Source organism: Rhamphochromis sp. 'chilingali' (assembly GCF_963969265.1).
Source record: "Rhamphochromis sp. 'chilingali' genome assembly, chromosome: 9".
Classification (NCBI taxonomy): domain Eukaryota; kingdom Metazoa; phylum Chordata; class Actinopteri; order Cichliformes; family Cichlidae; genus Rhamphochromis; species Rhamphochromis sp. 'chilingali'.
Window position 1 is genome coordinate 12,616,727 of NC_137936.1, and position 18,738 is coordinate 12,635,464.

An 18,738-nucleotide genomic window follows, 5' to 3' on the forward strand; every position below is an offset into this window, starting at 1 on the left:
AAAGACGCTAAATGAGATTAACAAACCAAACAAAACTGTGTCCTCTTATTACTCTCACTCCCCCCTCTTTTTCATTCTTTCTGTCTCCTCCCACCCATGGAACAGATCACCCACAAAAGCGCAAAATGTCAGCACTCAGTGCCCATTACCAAATTGCTGCATTTATTTTCCAGCACTGAACCGGAAAAAGGGCTTCGAGTTGCGCCATAGCAGCTGTTGCTCTACTCAGTTTATCTGAAGGGGGTTTCACTTCCGTACAGCTCTTAGACAACATTTCACTTGAAATGATACAAGCTGTAACGCTTTATGGTTGCTACGTTCTTCTTTCCTTTTGCTAGAGTTGTTAGCTCAATATAGCTTTATAAACTGTGAATAAAACTGATAAGATTTAAACTGAAGCAGGTAGGAACACTCTTTGAAATGAATATTCTAGACATTTAATGAATTCAAATTCCTGTCTTTTCCCATAATGAAAATTGTAGTATCTTTTGTTAGCTCACAAGCGGTTTCCTTTAAATTTTCAGTCCCCCAAGTTCCCCAAGACCGAAAAAAAAGACCTGATAGCCATTATCTTTAAGAATGACTTCATGCTGTTGCTCATGCACAGCATAACAAAACAATAAAAACATTTTTTTTTTAAATGTTACTTTGTTCATTTTTCACAAGATTAAAATCATGCGCTGTACCCTCCATCCAATAGAAGAAGTACTTGTATGAATATGTGTGAATGGATGAAAGAGGCAAGTTAAATAAAGCGCTCTGAGTGCTCAAGAAGAGTAGAAAAGCACTACGAACCAGTCCATTTACCATTCAGACCAATGTCACTGAACATATTTTCCATTACTTGTTTCAGCAGGTGTACACCTGTAATAAAATGAATTATTCAGGTTTGACTAATACTTCAAATTATTTTACATAAGTTTGTGTCTTTGCTCAGAAGTATGTCTTGATGGATGCTTAATCATTCAGGTAAATAAATCCCAAAAAGTTGATTCTGTTCATCTGGACTGGGCTGTGAGTTGATCAGATCCTGACCTCACAGCCCATTGTTCATTCAGGGGACTAGTTTCAGTAATTGTGCAAAGGTACTGTTGACAAAACGTTTCTCCCACTTAAAACGCTACGTCCAGATGAACAGAATCAGCTTTTTGGGACGCTCAGAAGTATGTTTTGTGATTTTGTTCAAGGATTCAGTGCACTGACAGCAACATGGCGCTAAGTCATTTTGCTGCCATCTAATGGTGTAAATATCGGTCTTGTGGAAGCGTTGTAACACTGCGCAATCGCATGCCTAACATTGGATTTTAGGGGTGTTTGCCTACACAGTACTTTAAAATAATTTGGAACAATGAAAATATTGGAAATTGTCATAAATTAGTCGAGTATAAAGGTAAAAATCTTAAATCTTAAATATAACACAGTGATTATAAATTGAAGAGGACAACAATCTTTATCCAGAACTTGAGAAGATGGGAAATCACTAAAGTGAATATTAGTTTATATAATAACAGTATATTTTATTTTTTTTTAAAATTAATTTATTGACGTTATATTTGTGTTATATCTTGTGCTTGTTACAGTTTCAAGGCTTTTTGCCCGTATTTCAGAACATGGTGATGTTAAAAACTGGGGTGTAAGATGTAAGATAATGTGAAGTCTTAGAAAAGGCCTCTGAGAGACCCTGATGCTTTCTGTTTTACTCTTAACTAAACTGTTATATTTCTCTAAACTAGTTTAATCTGAGAGATTAAAATATAGCAATGTTTGCAATCTTTGAATGTTTAAATTTCAGCAATCATTCACCAAAGGCAGGTCAAATTCAAATTACATAGCAATGACAAAGTGACTGTTAGGAGTTCATGATGAAACTTCAACAAAGAAAAGTTTGGTATAATGCACCATTTAATTTGTGCAGAATTGGTGTAGAGTTGCGTGAACTATGTTTGTTGTGCATCGTTTTCACTTCCTATCTCATCCATTTTCAGCCTACATACTGCGCCCTGCTGCATTTGTGTGCCAATAGTTTGTGGATGAAGTAGTGGTGTTCAATGCTTCAAACCAGAGGTAGAGGAGTGAAGTGCAGATTGGGTGGGTTACAAACATTGTGCAGACCACGATCGTGTTGCAGGAGGTCTCTGCAAGACTGCTGCAATGGTCCCATTTGACAGAGCAGAAAAGAAGGTTACAGCTGGGGCGGGGTTTCATATCACGCTGAATTATCTCCCAGCAGACTTCAATAAACACGAAAAGGACGTGTTTAGCTCCTATTCTCGTCTGCAAGATTAAAATGGACCAAAAATGGCTTCTGATTCTGGTGATTGTGGTGTCATGTCAGAGTAAGTTGAACTTAATTATTAAGTATTATCTGATTTGTTTTGTTTTGTTTTTGTTTATTGTGTATTGTTCGCAGACACAGAATGTTTTTTTCTTCTCTCATTTTATAAAATCTTTTAGAATTCACTTCAGGGACTTTCAAAGAGGAAAGAGCAAAGGAAGGGGGTAGGATTGATATCAGCTGTACACCTGATTCAACGGGGGCCAGCATGATTGTCTGGTTTCGAGTTCTAAGCAATCACATGGAATTCATTGGGTCTTTCAGCAAAACTGGCATAAAAAAGGCCTTAGCAAAAAACTTTAATGAGCTCTACACTTACGCAAATGATCGTCTATCACTGAAGTCCTTCAAAAAAAACGACGCTGGCCTATATGGCTGTGCGTCACTTATCCAAGGTAATACACTGGTGTTTGGAGACACAACACAAATATCTGCAGGTAAGTTATGTTTCTTTGTTTGGTTTAATTTATTGTTTTGTTTATTGTTTTAGTAGGTTTACACATAACTTTAACTTCTTCTTTCTTTTTTAGATAAAACTGAAGATAAAACTGAAGCACCACCAACATGCACCACCAAACTGAGTGTGCCCAAAATTGTAACCTGTGATTGTGAAGGCAAGACAGCAGAAGGCAAGTGTTCAAAATCAGTGATGTGTTATAACATTTATCATATTCATGTTTAAAATTCTGTGAGTAGAAAAAGTTGGTAAACAAGGATGGTTCATTTTCAGAAGGGGAGTCCAGTTCTGCTTTTAATTGTAGTCCAATAATGCTGGGAGCTCTTTCTGGTGGCTGTGGCCTTTTTCTTCTGCTCCTCATCGTCACCATATTGTACTGCAATCGTAAGTGCATCTTCAATATGAAATCTACATGATCTTCATGTGCATAAAATTTGGAACTGAATAATATATAAAATTCTGTCATTTTCTGCACTTGGAAAGCTGAAAACTATTGTAAAATCTATATTTTCACCTCAAGTTTAAATCATTTCAATTGCATGTAGGGATAAGGACACGGAGATGCCCACACCATCACAAAAGAAGGTAAGTTATTCCTTTATTTTTTTTTTTTACATTTAACATTATTGTTCCATTTTAGTCTAGGAATACAGTCCATGAATAAATGAGGAATACTTAGTTATTAGTCCAACATCAGGAACCATACCCAGACAGCAAAATGACATTTTAGACTTTATTTTGTTAATATTGTTCAGCAATTTTCTTTCTTCTTATTTTCATTAATATTTTATTTTTGAAAAAAAAAAAAACGTATTATATAATATTAATATTTGAATAACAAAATTAAATACCTATACCCATAGTATATTATGATTGTTGTTGAATGTGTTTTTTCTCCCTATTTCCAATTACACTTGCAGTCTATTTGAAGAAAACAGTCCCTTTTTACATTAAAAAAGACAAAGGTTACTAATTATTATTTGTATTAATCATCTAAATTTACATCTGTTTTTGTCTTTTAAAATTTAGACCTCGAACGGCACCTCCTGCAAAAGAAGTGATGCCCGGCCGATATGTTTAATCTAAATGGTGAAATTTCAGACACTTCTTTTTTTCTTTAACGCTATTGCTGCATCTTCTCATCCTATTTGCTAAAGTCAGCCTAAAACATTTTCTTTGTTTGTGAAAATATGAGATGGTTTTAAAGTGGTTGTGTATTCAGCGCATAAATGGAAAGCCTTTTATTGCCAACATTGAGTTATAATTTTCATGTGGCTTGATGGCTAACAACACTGTTTTGTCACAGGTAGATTGAACCCTTTTAATGATAATTGTGTGGTTTAAAGAGTTTATTTTGCAAATCCACATCAATTCTTATGGTTACGGGTACGGCTGAAGATGATCCTGAGAAGAATTCATTTTGTTTCTGAACTGTGAGCAATAATTGTATATAATTCTTTTGAATTTAAATATTTTTTATTAAATTTTTTGGGAAGTTTTAAAAGCAATAACAGTGTGCTTTTGTTTTGCATTCTGCACACACTATTTGAATTGCTGCACTCGCATTTAGTCATCAAAACAATTTAAAGCAGATTTTTTTTTTATGGCTTGTTTAAAATTACACTTACTCGAAAAGCATTTGATTTTATTCATTCACATGTTTTTAAGACTGTAGAGTAATACTGAAAAGAACAAATATGGCACGTTCTTTTGTTTTTGCTTTTAACCGTTGCACATCCTCAAAAAAAAAAAAAACCTTCTCGTTTCTATTTTCAACATAAAACGCTGTACAAAATAAAATAAAAAAATAAAACCACTCGGACAAGCATTCCTTCTTCAATGAACTGTATTTGACTTTATTAGATTTTATTTTTCCACACATCAAACCCACTCATTTGGATTCCCATCAGTCATTCAGGGTCTTGGCACCAAAGTAGATTTGAGCAAAAGACATTTGTTTTTTAAGCCCCCCCCCCTTGAGTCTAAAGGAAGTGGAGTGCTACAACTGTAAGCAGAGCGCAAAACCACAAGTCAAGAGCGGATAAAAAAATTCTTTCATAGGAGATTACACTCCCACGCACTTTAATACATACACATTTCCCCTTGCACCTTTACAAACACATTGTTTGTTCACCTTTCCTACAATATTTAGTTATTTTCTCCAGCATATTAAGTCAGTTAATGTTATCTTTTGTTTCTCTTTTAAGGTACAATAATAATAAAATGATACTGCATGATTTATTTATGTATTTATTTTTTTCAATTTAGTTAGCATTTCCCCTTATACATCTCATATCTTGGCTTAACTCTACAAAAAAAAGGGTGGAATTATAGTGACTAACTTTACAATTGAAAGCAGTAGCCCTTTGCAAATTACAGTGTTGTGTTACGTAGAGCAAAACTCTTTTACAGCTCACAAACAACGGCAGTTTACAAAGCTTGTAAACATCCTGCTTCAATAAGTGCACTTTTGAACGTCTTTTTTTTCCTTTCTGCAAACCCAAAAACACAGAAAAAGACCTACTTGACAGATATTGCTCTGTTTAAAGAGAGACATTTGCAAAAAGCTCTCCAATACAGAATTAATTAGAACACCTCCTGGGAAATCCACATATTCAATAATGTAAACTATGTATTGTTTAAAATATAAGCGAACTAAGCTGTACACTAGTGTCTTATGTAATGGTGTCCAATCATGATAGAAAAACTTTTTGTGTGTGTGTACATCTGGATTGCACAAAACTTCCCGGTGCTATACACCTACTCCATACTGCACTCACACAAGTTGACAGTCTCCACTGCTCCAACTAATGTCACAACACCAGCAGGTTTAGGTCACCGGTGTTGTAATAGAAGTGTTTTGCTGTAGGAAAAAGAAAAAGACGAAACAAAAAAACCCCACCTGTCAACTGTGATGTACATGCGTGATTCTTGGCACCCAAAAACGTTTTCCCACAGTTTCACGTCTTTCATTTCCATCCAGTTTTTAAAAGTCTCTTTTATATTCTCTAAAAAAACCCAAAAAGCCCAAAACAAAACTTCTTATCTTTGAACTGTAAAGCAGATAGGTGTTTAAGTGTGCGTGCATGTCCGTTTGTGCTTCTATGTGTGTGCATTGCGTAAATGTTATGGGTATGTGTAGGTTTTTTTCTTGACTCCAATATACATTCTTAACAATTTACAAAAATAGAATCGTTATCCAGAGAGCAGCTCCCTCACCGATGCATCCACGTGGCCTGGAGGACAGATTTAAAGCGACAACCTGTAACAAGTGATATTCAGCAGTCAGTTTAAAGACTTGATATCTATCCTTCTAATATTCAGGGTTTTTTTTTTTAAATCACTTAAATATGACAGATCTTACCATGTGACCTAGCTCTTCTTCTTTGTAGAAGTTGGCACAACGTCTGAGCTTCTCTGAGCTGATAGCTGGCCAGGGGCAGATGGTTCCTCTGCTTGTTGTTTCTGATGTTTTTAACAAATAAGTATTAAAAATGATAAAGAATTCATGCCTTTGCAGTATTACAGGCTGAAATCAACATCAGGCAAAGCAGCGTGAGGAGCGTGAGCAGCTTGTCACATGCCACTATGTGGAGGCCCCTGCAGAAATTAGAATTCAATAACTGCTTCTGCTGTGAGACTTTGGCTCAGTTATAAGTGCACAGATCCAGTGTGTCAGATACGTTGCTTATTCAGCCTAAATTAGGTCTTCATGCAGCAGACGATTTGCTTACTTTAGATTTTGACTTTGACTTGCTCTTTCCCTGTAACAAAGTCGACACCTTGATTAGGCTCTACAACTCACACTGCTCCATGACGTAGTGAGCACAGACACAGTAACAGCTAGAAAGGAAACCTATAGGGGGCGCCATGTACCAATGAGAAATAAATGTTCTGCAATCATTCTTCTGAAGTGCAGTTTAGTCAGAAGCGTTTTTCTTAGAAGCTTCCAAGAAAAAGATGTACATTTGGTCCTGTTTCTTATAGTAAAGTGTAATATTTAAACACTTCTAAATAGTCATATAGATTTTTACCTTTGGTTTGTCTGTTTTAGATTTGCCTTTTACTGGATCTGGAAGCAGGGTATCAGACAGGGACTCCAGAACAGGACCAGCCATCGGCTAGAAAAGCAAGAATAAATAAAAAACAGTTAATAAACTCAAGAAGATCATAAGAAAGCATTTTCTAGAAGTGGTTTCAGGTACAAAGATGGTATAAAACAACTAAGTAAGGACCATTTTTAACACTGTAAGTAATCATCAGTGATAGTCCCAACTATGAGTCAAACCTCACAACGCTCAGTTAAGGTGAGACAGGCACATGTCTCACACCTTGATGGAATTTAGCTAGAAGGAGTAGAAATGGTAGGTTTTATTTCTCCACTACCTTCAGAGGAGCTGAGTCCAGCGCAGGAGGTTCCAACTTTGTTGTGGCAGCACACGAGGTGACCGGTGCATCAGGCTTGGGTGCATCAGAGAAGTCACTGGACAGCATTTCTAAGGCTGTTGTGTCATCCATACTCTTCTACAGAGTGTTAAAAAGGGAATGCTTTATTGTCATCTTTCACATATATCATTAATGTTTATTTTATTTTAGAAATATTGTGTGAGGAACTGACCTCTTTGGGGATGTTGGCAGCTTTTTTCTTTGCTTCTTCCATTTTCTTTAAAATTAAATTCATGAAGTTTAGACTCTCAATAAAGCAACAAATGCTATACTACACTTTATAAATGTCCCTGTCACATGTTGCAGTCTTCAGTAGTGTATGGATGGACTAGTGGACTAATAACAAGATTATATAATGTAAAAGACTTCTGTTTTCACAATATTACACACCGACTGAAAAATACAGTTAAATGAATGAATAGTGTCCCTGATCATGTTTTGTATTGTTATTACTTCACAATATTTAATGTAATTCTCATTACCCAACCCAGCTTGCAGCAGACTATCAAGAGGAAGAACACTCTATATGTTCACATCTTTAAAGTAGGAAAGTTGTACTGAGTAAATGCATGGATTGGTAGAGAAATTGATGGACTGCTAAGTAAATGTACTTCACTTTTAGGATCTCATTTCAAAGGCTGTCAGGTTACCTTACGGTCTTCCTCAGTGGGTCGATACTCTGGTGGTAGTGTGTCATCTCTCTCTCCCATTTTAATAAGCTTCTCCTCAGCAATCGTTTTCTCCTGCAACAACAAGGCAAATCAAAACAGCTGAAGTGGCATGCAGATTTTTTATTATTATTTTAAATTGTTTCTATTATTTTTTTAAACCATGCTGGCTACCTTGACGGGATCTTTAACGGGACCTGGGGCGGGCTGAGGAACAGGTTTGATATCCCCCAAGGTGTCTGACAGAGCATCAAGGGCATTGTCTGCTCCAGCTTCCAGCTGAATGTGCAAAAACCCCAGAAAAAAATATGATTTTGATGTAGCTGCAGATAGTTGTATAAAGAGTATAAGTAGATGAGAAACACTTGAGCCTTTACCTGTGGCTTTGTTTGTGTAGGAATACGAGGTTCTGACTTCACTGCCGGTGCAGCGCTGGAGGCAACCAAGTCTCCGGCCAAGGACTTAAGAGCAGCGTCTGCAGAGGCCTGAGGGGGAGACAGAATACAATCCTATGCTTAAAATCGATAATACTCAACTTGAAATTAATACTATTGCTTTTCGTGATTGGTACCTGTGTAGGAGGAGCTGACGAGCAGACGACAGGAGCCTGGACAGCAGGAGCGGCCGAAGAGCTGAAGTCTCCAGACAAAATATCCACAGCATCATCAGTATTTATCTTGGGCTACAGGAGAAGATAAAGAGAGAAAATAAGCCGTTATTTCAATTACTAAATGTACATATTCTTTATGGCTTTTTATCCATTAATAAATATCTAACTTTTGTTGCTTAGAAATAGATTTGCCCTGGGCTCACCTCAGGTTTGGGGGCAGGCAGTTTTTTGAGATCTTCCTCTTTAAATCTGTAATCTGGAGGAAGTGTATCCTCCCTCTCTCCTACACGCACACCCTTCTCCTTTTTGACTTTGCCCTCCTGAAAAAGGGGAAAAGGGTGAATGACTGGCTGGTCCAGACACACTGTTTCTCCTAAATACAGATTTTTTTTAAAGGGTTCTAAACAGGACAAGTGTTTAAAAAAACCCCAAATATGTGCACGGATAATTCAGTTGTACTGGTATACCATTACTGGAATAAAATATGTCACTCATAACAAAACAACACTAACTATATGTTTTTGGGCACCACATACCGAGACAATATCCTCAGGTCTGAGTTTTGGAGACTCTGGCTTTGGTGCTTCTGTTGGCAGTGTTTCGCTGAGAGCACTGAGAGCATCCAGAGAGATGGAGTCACCCTGAGGGGTGAGAGAAGAGGAACTTCATAGGCCAGTTTTAGACAAGGCATGTTATACAGCTCTGAATGATAAATGAAGAACTAAAGCCAAAAGAAATCAGAAGACTTTTGATTCCTCACAGTTACCTTCTCAATTTTGGGCTTTGTCTGTTGTGCGCTTACATCGACTTTTTTAGGTTGTTCCACGGGACAGACTGTTTTCTGCAGAAACGCAGAGATGGAAAAAAGGAGTGAAAACAAAGACATGAATGTAAAAGGGCACAATGACAGCCATGGTGGCAAAAATAAAAACAAAATAATATTTATTTATTTGCTTGGCAGGGAAATCCTCTATGGAAGGAAAAAAAATAGTTTATGCAAAAACCCGCATTCACACCAACAAGTTTACCTCTGGTGGCTTCTTTGATGGAGGAGGGACTGGTGCATGAACTCCAGAAGCCTTAGATGAAGCCACAAACTCTCCAGAGAGTACATCAAGAGCTGACAAATCCTCTACTTTTGCCTGAAAAGCAGAGATGAGAGTTTGAAACAAAGCACTGAAACGATGCAGTTTTATATTTTGTGGAATTTTGTAGGGACTCCAAAAAAAAGATGGAGGCTTTTCATTTTTAGAGATACGTGCGCTGTTTATGTGCAGGAACAAATAACTGATTCACAGTGTACCTGTGTAGGAGGAGCTGAGGAGCAGACGACAGGAGCCTGGACAGCAGGAGCTGATGAAGAACTGAAGTCTCCAGACAAAATGTCCAGAGCATCAGCAGCGTCCATCTTGGGCTGCGGGAGGAGACAAAGTAAAGCTTAAATCAAGTTACTAAATGTTCAACAGTTGTAGATCTACGAGTTTCATAAGCTTAATGTGCTGAAGTTTAACCCATAAAGTAAATTTCCTTCAGTCTCACCTCGGGTTTTGGAGGTGGCAGTTTTTTGGGGTCTTTATCTTTAAACCTGTAAGCTGGTGGAAGAGTGTCGTCTCGCTCTCCAACACGTACACCCTTCTCCGCCTTCACTTTGCCCTCCTGTACATAGAGAAAGAGAACAAAATCACCTGGTGGAAAAAAAAAAGTTATCAAAAGCTGTGAATTTAATGCTAGGGTGTAGCTTCACTCTTACAGAGACGATATCTTTAGGTTTGAGTTTGGGGGATTCAGGTTTTGGTGCATCTACTGGTAATGTGTCGCACAGAGCACTGAGAGCATCCAGAGACATGGAGCCACCCTGAAGACAGAACAGGATTTATCAAACTATTAAAAATAAAATGTCTGTCTAAAGAATATGAAGTGAAACAAGAACAGGAAGAAGGGCAAAAAAGAAGAAAAATGACTTCAAACATCTTATGTCAAACCTTGTCGGTCTCTGGTTTGGCGTCCTTCCCAGCAGCAGGTTTGTGTTCTTGTGCTTTCTTCTCAGCAGAAGGAGCACCGGGCCCAGCCGCAGGAGGAGCTGCAGCTGATTCCACTTTCTACACCACACAACACAGATGGCAGTAAAGAAAAAGCCCAACTCAAAATAAATCTTGCTATTTCACTCAGTATATAACTTATGCCATGATGTACACTGTTATTTTACAGATCTCTTTAAAAAAAATGATTGGAAGAAGTTCTGCTGTACCTTAGCAGTAGTTGCTGAGAGTCCAGCCTCCACCTTGGCTTTCTTATCAGTGGGAGGAGCGGGAGATTTCTGCAGCAATCACAAAGCACCATTAAAACTGGATATTAGATTTTATACAGTGGTGTCACTGATCGAGACAGAGCTTACCTGCAGAGGAGCAGCTGAGGAGCAGAGAGGAGCCTGGACAGCAGGAGCTGTTGAAGCAGTACTGAAGTCCCCAGACAAAATGTCCAGAGCATCATCAGCGTCCATCTTGGGCTGCAAGGGTCGGGTCGGGCAGATATGACGTAAAGAAAGAGAAGATATTTGACATTCTTCAAGATTCCTGATATTACCCTCACAAAATGTGATGTTATGTGCATACAAAGAAAACAAACCTATAAAATCTGTAACTTTTTAAATATCAGTATCAACACTGGCCTCAAAAATCTATCATCAATGGAGCTCATCGTTAAATGAATTCACTCTGGGCTCACCTCGGGTTTTGGAGGAGGCAGTTTTTTGAGGTCTTCCTCTTTGAACCTGTAATCTGGAGGAAGCGTGTCCTCCCTCTCTCCTACACGTACACCCTTCTCGTTCTTCACTTTTCCCTCCTGTAGAAAGTAAGGGGGACAAAGTGAGACATCGTCTAGCAATGAATCTTATGTGTAACTGAACTAAAGTGACTGCAGAGTTGCTGCTTAAGACAGTGCAGCTGTTTGTGCCTCTTACCGATACAATGTCCTGAGGTCTGAGTTTGGGGGGTTCAGGTTTTGGTGCATCTTTTGGTAGTGTGTCACACAGAGCACCGAGAGCATCCAGAGACATGGAGTCACCCTGAAGAGAGAACATGGCGTTTATGACAAGCTAATGACACCCGTGTTGTTTAACCTCATCTCCTGCATCTCACCTCACTGGTCTTGGGCTTGGTGCCTGCTTTGGTATCCAATCCAGCCTTGACAGAGACATCGGGAGTGGTTTTATCCATCTTGGCTTTCTTATCAGCAGGAGCAACCGCAGGAGATACCGCTTTCTACAAGAGCAAACAGACAAATGTTTTAGTTTTCACTGATCCATGCAGAATAACAATGCAACTTTAATCAGGTTTATTTTCAGTGTAGTAAAATTTTGGCTTTAACTTTAACAGCCATAAGAAATTTACTTATTAAAACATTTTAAGACAGAGCTAAGATCTGTAAGTAACCATTACAGTAAAAGTACCGTGCTGGAAGAAGAGAGTCCAGCCTCCAGTGAGAAGTCATCTGAGACTTTCTCCATCTTAGCTTTTTTATCAGCTGGAGGAGCCGCCATAGGAGGAACTGCTGCAGGAGTTTCAGCTTTCTGCAACAAAAGGGACAGCAAGGACGAAAAGGCATCAGCCTCTGCAGCCAGACTCTGCTGTAATGACACATCAGGGACTTAAAAATGTAAATTTACCTTCACAGGAGGAGGTGCAAAGTTCGCAGGGCCAGCAGAAGAGGCACTTATAGTCTCAACATGTGCCTTTTGCTATTTATTTTATGGATGAAGATGAAAAAAAAAACACAATGAGACTTTTTAGACCTTTAAGACAAAAATGATATTATTGGAGCCAATGCAGTCTACAGCACAGGTGCCATACTAGGAGTGTGCAGCACATACATCAAATGGAAGTAGCAGCTAAGTGCTTCATGCTTAAAGACTGACCTCTTGTTTCTTGGGTCCAGGCTGACCAGTTGATTTAAAATCAGCTGAAAGGGAATCAAGGGCCGCGTCTGTGCTCAGTGGTTTCTGAAATGAAAAATACTGTGCGTTACACCAACCTAAAATAACTCAGTCAGAAAGAATTGCTCCAAAGTTCCACTAGAGGGCATGAGTGACCAAATCAAAAGGCAAAATAATGCAAACCAGACTTGTACCAACAGTGAAGGAAAAGTACAGACACACCCTTTACATTCCACAGACGCCAAAAACTCAAATACTCTCTCTAAAGAGATGCAGGTGACACAAATCGTGTTGACTCCACAAAAATATGACCAACACAAAATTGAAACCATTAAACTCACACAGGAAGAAAGAACAGAAAGACTTGGTGAGACACTGAACCAAAAAAGCTTCTTCGATGCCAGGAGGCCAAAGTGGGAGTCGGCTATGATGCAAATGTGGGTGTGTTAGTGACTGTGAGTAACTATGAACACATTCCTCGGTTTAACTGGTGTATCACTGTGCGCAATGTAAGTGTGCATGTGACAGGGCACATATATTTGTGAGTGTTTGGGTTTGGTCGGACAGGAGCCAACAAGCTCAAACGGAGAAGGTGGTTTCTTAGGACAACACCCAACACATTCTCCACCCAGGAACGGGTAGATTATACAGTGGAAACAGCACTTCCTGCATGTGTGAGTTATCTGGACTACAAAGAACTGATAGCAGGAGTTTGAAAAGCTTTACTTACAGGGACATCCACAGGTTTAGCATCTGCAGGAGCTCCACCCTAGAAAGTATAAAGTAGTTTTACACTTGGTAAGAAAAATAAAATGGTGAAATCATTTAAGATCTGAAAAGGCCTTCTAATTCTAAGTAATAAACATGCCAGTAGTAATTGTTGATTGGTTTGGTTTGTTTGCTTCTTTTTGTTTAACAGGATCATTTTTTAATACATTGCTGATGGATTTGCATGAAAATGTTACCAAAAAAGAAATGGAGCTTGGTTTTTCTTTAAAGCAATTACATTTTGGATGTAATCTGGATTTGAGATTTTGGCAAGATTTTATATTGCAAGGTCAAATTGGACATTTCCTGCCATAGTCTCAGGAATAGGAAAAGGCTAAGACATATCCTCTTGATTTTCACATGAAAACCTCAGACTAATCTGGATCAAATATCCTTCCAGATGCAGGAGTCAGCCACTCTTGCTTCATACTAACAAGTTATCAGTCCTAAAGCTTTAATTTGGTGTCAAAGTCATGCCTGTAAAGCAACTTTGTCTAAAGAACATAAGCTAAAAGTGACAGTTTCCTACCAACATAAAGTAGTCCCTACGAATTTGTCAGCGAAGCACGCAAAAGCAAAAAACAAGGTGAGGTTGGGTAGAAAGTTTAGAAAGCAGTGGAAAGTGGTGCACACTGACCGTATTTTTGAATCTGTAGTTTGGAGGCAGTGTGTCGTCCCTTTCTCCACACTTCTGACCTTTCTCAGAGGTGATGTCATGCTGTGACACATGCATTACACGGTTACACACTAAAGGCCCATGCAGCTTGCTGCTCACTTTCTAAAGCATACACACACACACACACACACAAACTCCAACATGTATGCTTGCACACTGTGGCTATGCTATACCTCTTTGACCTCTGGCCCCGTGAACACAGGCTCTGGGCGAGCGAACGGATCAGTTGATGGTAGTATGTTGGCCAGCTCGTCGATTGCATCCACTGGAGGTGCCTGCGCATGCAACACAGCTCAGCACACAAGCGCAAGCGACATGCTTTTTAAAGGAAACTAGCACTGCTACATTAAGTCTTTACCTGTTGGGCTCCTTTAGCTGCTGTGGATGTAACCTCCGCCTGAACCTGCAACACAGATCCAGAATCAGGCCACAGACCTTAACAACACAATATATCCATTGTGCTATTAGGAGTAAGGCATCATGAAATTATCAGCCATAAAAAAAAGAAATTCCAACTCTTTCTTAGTTAATTGCTTTAATGAAATGACTTTTCTTCTTTAGAATTTCCAGAAAAAAAATGTTTGATTGGTGTGAAAAATTCCTGCTAGCCATGACAACACCTCATGACAACATCCTCATCCATTCATTAAACACAGAGACCGAGAGGATGAATTGAATTGAATGCAAAATCATCACTGTGCAGAGTATACGGAGGGCAGAGTTGACACACAGCCTCTGCCATGTTTGGCTTCAGGAACATCTACCTTTGTTTGCGCTGATTTAGCTTCTTCCTTTTTGCCTTGCACAGACACATTTCCAGCCGCAGCTGTGCCTGCTGCAGCTGGCTTTGATGTTTTAGCAGGATCAACTTTAGGAACATCAGCTTTGACTGCTGTGGCAGCAGTGGCACTCTAAAATGCAACAAGATTTGATTCTATTACAGGCCAAGTTCATGTCAAGTAAAAGTGCAGATCTGCTACATACATGCAAAACACCCAAAGAAACAAATGAAAGACAGGAAGTCACTTGAGGAAAAGAAAGCCTCCACCAACTTCTTTCATCTAGAAGTGTTGTGCAATGAAACTGGGGTCAGAAGGGACATGAGTAAACTGTATGCCTCTCCTCTTCATTTGTTTTTTCCTCACTGACTCGGAGTGATGATGCATGCGATGTTGCAAATGGACGGGCGTCGACTATGACGAAATGCAACAACGAGCAGAGGCATGCTGAGCAAAGAGCTGCAGTGTAAAGAATGAAAGTCCTTGTTCTTCAAAAAAATAAAAAATAAAAATCCGAAAAGGAATTCCAAGGCATTCCAAGAAACCCCTAAAGCTAATAAGGTATCTGGACAGTCTCAAGTAAGCACAACCCCAAAAAACCTGATAAGACTACAAGGAAGAAAAAAGAAGAGTGAAAGGCAAGTAGGCCTTGAAAGATACACCCCAAGAGTCATGGAGGCAGTGAAGACTCAGAGTGGCATTAGTAGTCAGGCTTATACCTTAGCCGTGTCCTTAGGTGACTCTTTAGGAGCGGGCACAGAAGTGGCTGCTGCAGTGCCAGCAGTGGGAGGAATTGTAGGTGCGACTTTGGCTTGGGAGACAGGTGCAGTCTACATGTCGCCAAATGATTACTCAAAAACACAAGGAAGCCAGTAGATGTACTGACACAGTGTAAATTTTTAAAGTGTTAGTGAAAACGAAGCAGAAGAACATTTACACTGATCACTGGTCAGCTCAGTCACAGTTACCCAAAAGATCTCAAAATAATATGAGGGCTGAGACTGATGACCAGTGATCAGTAAGGGTTCAGATGCTGGAGCTTTTTCATGCCTTAATCACCTTGAACTTTGGGGATTTATTTGCATTCATGAAATATTCAAATACCTCACACACAGTTCACAAAATTTCTAATAAAATAATACAAAAAACATTATCATTTAAAAGATTGTTGGATTAAAGCAAAGAAAAAGCACTAGCTAGAGTTTTGGCCATGATGGCATTACCTTTAACACCTCTCTAGTAGCGCCACTCGCCTCTGCAAACGACATGTCAATAACAGTAGCACCGGCCAGCGTAGTGTTAGTCTACAATCGAGAAGCATGTGTTTAAAGAAAGTGAAAAGAGACAGTTATTCTTTAAGTTAGTGTCACAGTTTGTGAGGAGCATTCATCCCATGCAGGTCATATCAGATCTTTTATGGTGGCACGGTGACAGTCCAGCTTCTGATGCAAGATGAGTGAACGGCCGTGCCAGAAAGACGTCACAGACAGACAGGTAAGATGTTGCGTAACGGTGATGACCAAAGATGAAGCGCGTAAAGAGATGACTAGTGATGAGCACACATGAGGTGCTGAGGCCAAAAGAAAGAAGCAGAGATTCATGTTATGTCACGCCAAAGCGCTGAAAGCCTCCACCACTTTTATTCATACCCGCCAGAGTTTATCTACCTCTGGTTTGGCTTTAGGTGCCGCTTTCCCTGCTGTTGCAACATTAGAGCTTCCTCCTGTTGTCGTGGTAACCGCCCCAGGCTTTGTAGCCATTCCAGATCCCGATGTTGGCGTCTGCAATGCACCAGGTGAGGAGAAGTTGATCAACTGCAATTTTTTACAGCTCTATGGATGCTAGAATTGCCTGTGTGCTTGGCTTTGCACATGAAAGCTAGTTAACTTATCGTCAAGACAGCCACAGAGACTGTGAAACCTACTGTAATATATCTTAGCCTGATATCTTAAAATGACATCTTCTTGGTTACGCTTGAGGGTGGTGAGCAATTAGATATGTTGGTGATTGCAACAATACTCCGTTTCATAACGTAGCTCCGCACATCAGCTGGTAATGTGACTGTGGTTCCATGTTTTATACCTTCTATTGCTTAAAGGAAGGCATCACCAACTGATTTAAGCCAAAAGGACACATCCTCAGCAGAAATACTGATGCGACTGCTAGCAAGCTGGCTAGCAGCATTATCGTTTCACGTGCTGTTGTATTGTTTGGCATTTATGTGTATTAAACTGTCATGCTCACTGTAGAAGAATGTATTATTATGTGCAATCAGGGACTTAATAAGTTAAAAATGTTCACAAGATGCCATGGCTAGCATGACAATCCCAGTCAAATGTGATTGTCATTTCAGGTAATTGCACAACTTGCAACACTGCTATGCCATTACGTGTACTACAGGGAATTGTGGTAACAAAAGTATCCAAATTGAGATGTAGTAAATCTTTCAGCCTTTTTTGCTTCCATTATAACCTGCTTTTTCTGAAAGTCGTTAAACTTGCAGAAAAAGCAACACACAAGTAAGATTCCATATTTGTAAGGTTAATAGGTGAACATTATAGTTGTGTTTTTATGTGACAAGAAACTGGCTAATAGTAATTACCATACATTCTGCAGGGACATATTTTTTTTATAGCACAGTAGATTATCTTTCCCATTGCACATGGACACTGAAACACAGGCAGTTGTACTTTACTGTGGCAAAGCAAAAAGAAGGAAGCAGGGCAATGAGATACTTACAGTGAAGGTTAATGACTGAGTAATATAAGCTCAGTGTGTGAATAGGTCTAAAATAAAACCATGTAATTCTCTCACTTCTAAATATCCGACTAAACCTTATCTCTACAAGCCGGGCACCAAACTATACACCGTCTAAGCCCCGCTGCTGAAAGATGTGTGAAAACAATTCAGGCTGGCACTATGGCTCTGTTCAAACATTATTTGTATGCAAGTAAAAGAGATAAATGACAGGCAATGGAGTGTACTATTACTTTGAAAAAAAAATAGTCATTAAAAGTGTTTAATGAAGTACACTTTATATAAAATACAGTTATGGTCAGAAGTTTACGTACACTCATCATAAGCATCAATATTGTGGTCATTTAGTTTGATCGGATATGTCACTACTTTGTCATGTTGTGGAAGAAGACCCAAACTGTCACCTCCAGATGAAAGGGAATGGAGCAGGATGTTAAGGAACAACCTGTGAACCAACAGGCTCAAGCCTGCCTTCAGCTGGAAACTGCTGTGACACCAGTGTTATTGTCCACGGTGATGTGAAATTTATGTAGTTGTCATGGACAAGCTAAATGCCTTCTGGAGAAAGGTTTTATGGGATAAATGAGACTCTATGAGACAAAGATGAACTATTTGGCCACAAGAGTATGCTTGGAGGAGTAACTGCTTTCCTAAAATACTATATCTGCTGTTGAGCATGGTCCTGAAGCAACACACTCCAGAGTTGTTATGGTGCCGGTGGTACTCGTACATTGCATGAAGTAATAATAAAAAATTCAACTTAATCTCAAGTCAACAGCTAGAAGATTGACACAATTGTTGTTTGGAATGAATAAGACAAGTTAACATTAAGCTTCTCAAATGGTCTCTCCAAAGCACCCACCTCATCCCAATTCTTCTTTTTTTTAAGTCATTAAATATATGTGCTGTGCAATCATGCAAACCTGGAAACCGTTTACCAACAAAATGCTGATGTTTGCAACATTTTTTCTACCAATAGAGTTCATATACATGCTAATATAGTTACATTCCACTTAATTTATGAGTTCCTGATTGAAATACTGATGAAGTCTTTTAACATTTCCATTAGTCTTCCCTGGAGAATATTCCAGTCAGCATTCAAGCAGCAGTTTGACAACCTTGGTTTGCGAGCAGCATTAATGGGTTAAACAGGGTGTTACCTGCCTTGAGTTTGAAGGAAGGAAAAGGAAAATGTTCTTTTTGCTATTAATCAAAGAGCTGTGCTGGAACAGGAAAGAAAGTAACAATGCTAGAACAACAGAAAATGCTGGGGGGTCAGGGGTCAAACTGGCAGTCAACAAATGAGTTTCT

General features: G+C 39.1%; 1 protein-coding gene across 21 annotated transcripts in view; it reads right to left on the bottom strand.

The window, feature by feature from the left end:
- Positions 1-4,620: 4,620 nt before the first annotated feature.
- cast (calpastatin) overlaps positions 4,621-18,738 on the bottom strand; it is a 31,033-nt gene continuing 16,915 nt past the window's right edge. For 5 of the 21 annotated variants that reach the window (XM_080891790.1, XM_080891774.1, XM_080891791.1 and 2 more), the window contains 32 exons: positions 16,338-16,451; positions 15,390-15,500; positions 14,656-14,802; positions 14,250-14,294; positions 14,065-14,166; positions 13,853-13,933; positions 13,178-13,216; positions 12,430-12,513; positions 12,181-12,252; positions 11,965-12,084; positions 11,654-11,776; positions 11,476-11,580; positions 11,241-11,357; positions 10,912-11,022; positions 10,765-10,833; positions 10,499-10,615; positions 10,267-10,371; positions 10,056-10,172; positions 9,820-9,930; positions 9,545-9,658; positions 9,283-9,357; positions 9,053-9,157; positions 8,720-8,836; positions 8,478-8,588; positions 8,284-8,391; positions 8,081-8,185; positions 7,889-7,981; positions 7,411-7,455; positions 7,179-7,316; positions 6,827-6,913; positions 6,157-6,257; positions 4,621-6,054 (listed from right to left, as the gene is read on the bottom strand). In XM_080891790.1, coding sequence (XP_080747916.1) covers positions 6,165-6,257; positions 6,827-6,913; positions 7,179-7,316; positions 7,411-7,455; positions 7,889-7,981; positions 8,081-8,185; positions 8,284-8,391; positions 8,478-8,588; positions 8,720-8,836; positions 9,053-9,157; positions 9,283-9,357; positions 9,545-9,658; positions 9,820-9,930; positions 10,056-10,172; positions 10,267-10,371; positions 10,499-10,615; positions 10,765-10,833; positions 10,912-11,022; positions 11,241-11,357; positions 11,476-11,580; positions 11,654-11,776; positions 11,965-12,084; positions 12,181-12,252; positions 12,430-12,513; positions 13,178-13,216; positions 13,853-13,933; positions 14,065-14,166; positions 14,250-14,294; positions 14,656-14,802; positions 15,390-15,500; positions 16,338-16,451 — 3,081 coding nt within the window. In that variant the 3' untranslated portion in view covers positions 4,621-6,054; positions 6,157-6,164. Of the gene's footprint in view, positions 6,055-6,156; positions 6,557-6,826; positions 6,914-7,178; positions 7,317-7,410; positions 7,456-7,888; positions 7,982-8,080; positions 8,186-8,283; positions 8,392-8,477; positions 8,589-8,719; positions 8,837-9,052; positions 9,158-9,282; positions 9,358-9,544; positions 9,659-9,819; positions 9,931-10,055; positions 10,173-10,266; positions 10,372-10,498; positions 10,616-10,764; positions 10,834-10,911; positions 11,023-11,240; positions 11,358-11,475; positions 11,581-11,653; positions 11,777-11,964; positions 12,085-12,180; positions 12,253-12,429; positions 12,514-13,177; positions 13,217-13,852; positions 13,934-14,064; positions 14,167-14,249; positions 14,295-14,655; positions 14,803-15,389; positions 15,501-16,337; positions 16,452-18,738 lie in introns of those variants that run through there. The other 16 variants (XM_080891780.1, XM_080891778.1, XM_080891782.1 and 13 more) reach the window with 10 other exon arrangements.